General features: G+C 41.7%; 2 protein-coding genes across 2 annotated transcripts; one reads left to right on the plus strand and one right to left on the minus strand.

Moving 5' to 3' along the window:
* Nucleotides 1–698: 698 nt before the first annotated feature.
* TRIREDRAFT_110339 (GPCR, PTH11-type) lies at nucleotides 699–2,087 on the minus strand (the record flags this gene model as incomplete). Its single annotated transcript, XM_006967885.1, has 4 exons — nucleotides 699–1,203; nucleotides 1,271–1,715; nucleotides 1,786–1,822; nucleotides 1,893–2,087. The coding sequence occupies 4 exons, from the start codon at nucleotides 2,085–2,087 to the stop codon at nucleotides 699–701; spliced, it is 1,182 nt and encodes a 393-aa protein (XP_006967947.1).
* Nucleotides 2,088–3,669: 1,582 nt separating this feature from the next.
* Nucleotides 3,670–5,468, plus strand: TRIREDRAFT_66795 (GMC oxidoreductase; the record flags this gene model as incomplete). The annotated part of the gene is made up of 3 exons (XM_006967799.1): nucleotides 3,670–3,943; nucleotides 4,051–5,227; nucleotides 5,276–5,468. The coding sequence occupies 3 exons, from the start codon at nucleotides 3,670–3,672 to the stop codon at nucleotides 5,466–5,468; spliced, it is 1,644 nt and encodes a 547-aa protein (XP_006967861.1).
* Nucleotides 5,469–7,741: the final 2,273 nt, after the last annotated feature.

Below are 7,741 nucleotides of genomic sequence, written 5' to 3' on the forward strand. Positions count from 1 at the left end.
ACGTACATGGATACAACACCATTCGCTGCTGGGAAATGGATCGCCAACTCAATTTACATGATCTGCGCTAGACAAAAAAAAATGACTACAGATACAGCCAGACTTTCTTCCTACCGTTTTGTGACCCATATGCTCGACTCTGTGCCTGAACTTGATGAAAAGAGACTGACAGACTTCTCGGGCCGTTTTATATCGCATTAGGAGAAGCTTGGTAACATCGGTCTCTACTTCAAACCTCGATCATTGCCATGTCGAGCTTGACAAGCCCGAGTCATGTCGCACAGCACTAAGCACTAAAGCAAAGTCTGTCACATGGCGTCAGCCAGAAAGCCGTAGACCCAAGGTTCCAAATACCCAACTGGAACAAAAACGTCCACCACAAGGAGAAAATGTCCCAGTTAACGCGCCCTGAAGTAGGAGGGTTTTTACTGCTCAGTCGTACTGGAGCTACGCTTCCCCAATAGCAGCAAGATGGTGCTAACCTCTCCTTCCAATCTCTCAACAGGGCGTGATTCTGCAAAGCAATGCCGGGTATTCTCATGATACTGACATTACAATCAATTACTAGGTAGTCTGATTAAGTATAGAATAGGTTCAGACTGTAATCTGTCTTTCTGCTGATGTCCTGGTAGATTTTGGTCCGCCAAACGCCATTTTCAACTGCACTGATTAACTCAAATGGTATCCTCCAACAGCTACTATTCATGTGTCACTTCCGTGGACTGGATCTTCAAGATTTTACCTGCTGGCGGCGTCGTTCCCATTTCCAATACGCTCTCTGGGCTCCCCTCTGGCCACGCCGCGTATGTGGTCCTCCCCTTGTCAGAATGCATCACATCCATCTCCCATCTCAAATTTTCTTCGCTCTCCGTGATTCGTTGGAAGTTCTTACTCCCTGGCGCCCTTGGACGACCGTGGATGCTGTTGTGCAAACCCAGATTTGCAGAGTTGCCCGGTTTTAATATACCGCTTGGGTGAGAGCCAGCCGCAGGCGTTCCGCGCGAGCCATTGACGACAGAGAGGGAGAACCATTTGCCCAGAGTTCTGTCCAGTACTGGACGCAGAAGCGGCGCAGAAATTACAATGTTCGCAACTCCCAGTTGCAGAATGCCGAGGATTGTTGTAGGTATCGCCGAGTATGTGATGTCTAGGAAGTCGACGTTGAACACAAGGTAAAGGCGGACGGCTGTGAAGATGATTGTCCTGATCGGCGAGTCAGTGGCTGGGCGCAAGCATGAGTCGGAATACGTGTTACAACGGCGGAGCTTACACGAAACCCAAACCAAATACACCCATCAGAGCGACTTTATACGTCCTCTTCATGTGTAGCTTTGACACCATCTGAAGCGGCAATATCATAATTGCGAGATCGGTGATGATGTCGACAATGCTGACTGCCGCAAATGCGAGCGTCTGGTTACCGCAATGGCCTCGCGCGGTCGGATCCCAGTTCATAGTAACAGGCTGACAGATCAAGATACCCGTCAGAATGGTCTGGATCACCCAGGAAGCATTGAGCGCGATGACGCAGTATGCGACCCAGCTATACGACTGGGTAAAGAAGATGCGCTTCAGCATGAGCGCGAGACTGGTTTTGGTAAAACCCAGGGCAGAGGCATATAGGACCTGGTTGGCGAAAAGAATTTGAGAATATCGGAGGATCTGAATCGGCTGGAGCTGGCGAAGATGGTTTCCGAGACCACCGTAAACGACCACTGAGATCCTTCCGTTAGTATCACGAAGGCTATGTTCTAATTGCCATGCCTCTAGGAGCTCGCAACGTACTTAGAATGCCGTTGATACCCATTGCCCAGAAGAAAAACTGTACACATCAATCAGTCAGTATTGTTCCATAAGAGTCAAGATCGCGTCTATCATTCAGTTGAACTTACAAGGCCAAGATAGCAAAAGATATCTTCCACGAGGAAAGGCGAAATCCCTCTCAACCGGCGAGTCCACACTCTCAGCACCAACCATCCAGTGGCAATCAGCGGCATCACCACCGAGAGAGCCACGATGCCAGCACCGTAATGATTGATCGGAGGGAGCTCGCTCCCAACCACCGGCGAAGCCTCTGGTGTCGCCATGGCTGCTTTTGTTTTTGCTGCGATCTCAGCAATAATTGAGTCGCAATACCATAAAGACGTCTGTTAATAATCTGTCTTCACGACCGATTACAGCCCAAGTACAGATCTCTGTAGGCCTTGATACGACCAGGGGAGAGCGTTGAGCACTATTCTCGAGATCCAATGTCCACTCCACATATATAATATGCACAATTGATCAAAATGGGGACAAGAGACGAAGGGTATGTGGCTGACTGTTATAATCCTACATTTACGACGCCCACTCGTTCGACATGACCACAGTACACTACAAGGACACGGACCCCAGCGACCACCTTCGATAAGCGATGATCACGATTAACCAGACAGAAACCGAAACGGATATAGTCCATTTTGTACTACAGCAACCAGTGCGTCAAATCCAGAGCTCAAATTTACCCGTCCGTGGGTGCCGCTGCAACCTTGACGATCGCAGAGGGTTTCACTGAGAGATCCTTCCTGTGAACTCATACGAGACGCGAAGCACCTGTGTGCCATTGGGGTCGGCAAGCCAAGTGCACTAGCGCCTAGAGTGGCAGGAGATAACATGGGATGAGACTAGGTTTTATACCCGAAGCGGCCGAAGCGGCAACTAGGGAGGATCCCTAGTCACCCGTGCGTCTTGGGGTCTGTGCCTCGAAAGCTGACAGTCGACTTATATGCCGTAGCGTTGCGATCCCGCAGGAAGCACGTGCGTATATCACCGGCTTCAGACCGGGCAGGGAAAGGGAAAGTCCACTCCTACTATCGATCAGCACAGGGGTCGCGGTCGATGTGTCTACTTGCGATTCGAACCTGATAACGCATACAGGTTTTTGGGTAAATCGCGCAAACAATCTTGTACGAGACCCTGGACCAACGGCCGCGGATGCCCAAAACGGACAATACGCAGAAGTGGTTGCGCATGGAAGGCTGACATGCTGACAGTGGCGCAAGGGACTTGCATCCATGCGGAGGCTCTCATTCGCCTCCTCCCAAATTTCCCCATACCGAGCACGCTCTCCCCATGTGGTGCCCTTACCCCTCTCAAGCCGCAGGACATCTTTCGTTGTTGAGACTTCTCAGTAGGAGTGTTGGACGTGTATGGCACGACAATTCTAGTTGATGCGACGCGAGCGACGATAGGAAGCCGAATGGACGTTGGCGAAGTTTGGCGGGTATGCGTTGGTCAGTAAACAAACGAGTATTAAAGGACGAGACTGTATCCTCTTTTTCGCTCAAGAATACGCATTGCGCATCTTGTATCCGATTCTCTACTGCCTCATTGAGCCCAAGCCAATACATTCGCCGGGTTACCCGCAACAAGCTAGCTGACGTGCAGAAGCAAGCATCTATCCCTGAGGGTGTATTATATTGAAGCTCCTTTTCGAAACTGACTATCGATTTTCTGCTGTTGGCCTAACCCCAGTGTTCTGGAAGGGCGATCAATAGAAGCATCAATTCGACCATCTCGGTGTTCTTTACGCATTCTACACATATAAACCTGTTCGACCGCTCTTGTTAGTTCAAGATGGCAGAGTCGACTAACCAACCTATCCAAACAACGGCAGAGGAAGCGTCCACCATGCTCTGGGATTACATTTTTGTTGGCGGTGGCCTCTCCGCCTCTGTGGTGTCCAACCGCCTCCACCACTTCGACTCGTCTCTCAAAATCCTTGTCATAGAGGCCGGAGGCAACGCCAACAACGACGAGAGCGTCATGTGGCCAAACTCAACCAATCTCATCGGCGGAGAGTACGACTGGAAGTACAAGACGGTCCCGCAGGTAGCCCTGAACAATCGCAACGTTGACTTGCCTTGTGGCAAGGCACTTGGAGGCGGCACTGTTATCAACTCAGGTGAAGAACCCCAAGTCGAAGCAACTACGTCAATGTTGTCTCGCCTTGGCGCATTGACGTTGCAAAAAGCTCAATATATGAGACCACAAGCTGACGTAGCCCCACAGGTGGCTGGATCCGCGGGGACAAGTTTGACTTTGACCTCTGGGGCGACCTTGTTGGCGACCACCGCTGGTCGTATGCTGGGCTTCTCCCCTACATGAAACTCAGCGAGGACTGCCCCGTCGACAACCCCAAAGAGCACGGCAAAGACGGACCACTGCCTATTCAGGGAATTGTCTCGACCCACCGTGAATTCCCACTCCGCAACCAGACTCTTGAATCATGGGAGGCACTTGGCGTTACCCAGCTTCCTAACATTGACGGCAACGCTGGCAACCCTCTCGGTATCGGCGATCTCTTCGAGAACAAGCTCAAGGGACGCCGTGAAATTGCGTCCAACAACTTCCCGCTCGGCGGCGTCACTGTCCTTACTAAAACCCTTGTCGCCAAGGTACTTCTGAGCACTCCCACTGCATCCGGCCAGAATCCCGAAGCCACTGGTGTCAAGCTCGCCAACGGAACTGAGATCAAGGGGAAGGAGATCATCCTGTCCGCTGGCGCCATCCGCACCGCCCAGCTACTCATGCTCTCTGGGATCGGACCAGCCGACGAGCTGAAAAAGTTCAACATCCCCGTCCGCGTATCACAACCCGACGTTGGCAAGAACTTCCAGGACCATGGTCTCTTTGCATCACTGTGGACATTGAAGGACCCTTCGGCAGGATATACTGTTACATCTCCCAACCCGCTATGGAACCAACCACAATACGGCTATGGAACGCCAGCAGACTTTCTCGTCACAACTAGCATCAAGGACAAGGCTGGATTAGCCGTTGCTATCGAAAAGGACGAGGGCAAGAAACCTGACCCCAAGACGCACCCTCTGCTCAAGACCGACCGCACTTTCAACGAGCATGTCTTCATGTACACTGGTACACCAGATGGAACTACTGTTACCATCATGCTCATTAACCTGCTGCCTACGTCGAAGGGTAGTGTCACTCTCAACTCTGCCGACATCAATGACGTTCCCAACATCAATCCCAACTATCACTTTACCGAAGTCGACAAGTTTGTTGCCCGTGAGGGTATGCGTCTTCAGATTGAGTTCCTCTCCTCGAACAAGACCGCTCTCGGTCGGGACATTATCTCGGGAGAGTTGGGTGCTACAGGGTTTACCGAAACCTTTACGACAGAGTCTACTGATGCATATATTGATTCCCGTATCACGGCTGGCCTTGCGTAAGTCTCGATTAAGTCCACCCACAACCAGTGCTAATCATGCTTTAGGTCTACATTCCATCCCATGGGAACTGCGGCTATGGGCAAGGTGGTTGACACAAACCTTCGGGTGAAGGGAGTGAAGAAGCTTCGCATTGTCGACACCTCTGTGTTCCCAGTGACAATTACTGCACATCTCCAAGTCGCTACATATGCTACTGCTTACCAGGCAGCAGATATTATATATAATACTAAATGCTAAATACAGAAGCATTCTAAAGTAAATCCTAGTAGTAATAGAACTAGAGTTTAATAAAAAAGAGTCCTTTTACTTTATTACTGCTTTTACTACTACTGTTTTTACTGCCTTATTTACTGCTTTTACTACTGCCTATTTTATAGGAAGTAATATAATCTTATAGTTTAAGTAGAAAGTATAGTGCACCTTTAATATAAAGCTAAAAATACAGGGGGTAGATTATATAAGGTAGATTATATTAAAGGTTTTTATTACTTTAATTAGTTAAAAGTATTATATAAGTATAATTTATAAATTAAAAAGGCTAGGCTATAATTTATAAATTAAAAAGGCTAAACTATAATTTATAAATTAAAAAGGCTAAGTCTTTACTTTATATAATATATAAATTAAAAAGGCATTAAATATTAGCTTTTAACTTTACTTATAATAATATTACTTACTAACTTACTTTAAGTTAAAGTTAAGGTACTATTTTTATTATTTTTATTATAAATAATATAAGTATATTAATTTATTAAGACTTTTAAAGGCTAGCTTTTAAATAAAAAAAATTATTAATATTTTTATTAATAAGGTTTATAAAAAATATACTGCTTTTAGTAATATTAGTAATATTAATAAAATAATTATTAAAAAAGTAAAAAAAGTAATAATAATATTAAAAAGCCTAGTATTTAAGGCTATAGCATTTATAAGTATTTAAAAAAGCACTATTTTATAAGAAGCAGTATAATCTTATAGTTTAAGTAAAAAGTATAGTAAACCTTTAGTATAAAGCTAAAAATACAGGGGGTAAATTATATAAAGTAAATTATATTAAAGGTTTCTGCTACTTTAATTAGCTAAAATTATTATATAAGTATAATTTATAAATTAAAAAGGCTAGGCTATAATTTATAAATTAAAAAGGCTAGGCTATAATTTATAAATTTAAAAGGCTAGGCTATAATTTATAAATTAAAAAGGCTAGGCTGTAATTTATAAATTAAAAAGGCTAGGCTATAATTTATAAATTAAAGAGGCTAGGCTATAATTTATAAATTAAAAAGGCTAGGCTATAATTTATAAATTAAAAAGGCTAGGTTATAATTTATAAATTAAAAAGACTAGGCTATAATTTATAAATTAAAAAGGTTAAACTATAACTTATAAATTAAAAAGGCTAGTTTATAATTTATAAATTAAAAAGGCTAGGCTATAATTTATAAATTAAAAAGGCTAGACTATAATTTATAAATTAAAAAGGCCAGGCTATAATTTATAAATTAAAAAGGCTAGGCTATAATTTATAAATTAAAAAGGCTAAGCTATAATTTATAAATTAAAAAGGCTAAATCTTTACTTTATATAATATATAAATTAAAAAGGCATTAAATATTAGCTACTAACTTTACTTATAATAATATTAGCTATTAACTTAGCCTAGGTTAAGGTTAAGATACTATTTTTATTATTTTTATTATAAATAATATAAGTATATTAATTTATTAAAACCCTTAAAGGCTAGCCTTTAAATAAGAAAGATTATTAATATTCTTATTAATAAGGTTTATAAAAAATATACTGCTTTTAATAATATTAGTAATATTAATAAAATAGTTATTATAAAGGTAAAGAAAGTAATAATAATATTAAAAGGCCTAGTATTTAAGGCTATAGCGCTTATAAGTATTTAAAAAAGCACTTATTTAACTATAAGTTAAATAGCTTTAAGCTACTTTTAGTAATATTAGTAATATTAGTAAAATTATTATTAAAAAAGTAAAAAAGGTAATAATAGTATTAAAAGGCCTAGTATTTAAGGTTATAGCGCTTATAAGTATTTAAAAAAGTATTTATTTAATTATAAGTTAAATAGCTTTAAGCTGCTTTTAGTAATATTAGTAATATTAATAAAATAGTTATTAAAAAGGTAAAGAAGGTAATAATAATATTAAAAGGCCTAGTATTTAAGGCTATAGCGCTTATAAGTATTTAAAAAAGCACTTGCTTAACTATAAGTTAAATAGCTTTAAGTAATAAAAAGCTTAAAAAGCTAGAGATAAAAAAGCTAAAAGCTAGTACTATTAGGCTAAAAAAGAAAATTCTTATAGCTACCTTTTAAAAGGCAGTTATACTTAAAGTAATAAAACTAGCTTATAAATAGGCTTATTTTAATACTAAAAAGCATTTATATATTAAAGTTATTAATATTAAAAATAAGGCTTTTTAATAAGCTATTACTAAATTTATACTTATTAAATTTTATTTATAAGGGGTCCTCGTCACCCCCA

The sequence above is a fragment of the Trichoderma reesei genome, assembly GCF_000167675.1.
Source record: "Trichoderma reesei QM6a unplaced genomic scaffold TRIREscaffold_19, whole genome shotgun sequence".
Lineage (NCBI taxonomy): Eukaryota > Fungi > Ascomycota > Sordariomycetes > Hypocreales > Hypocreaceae > Trichoderma > Trichoderma reesei.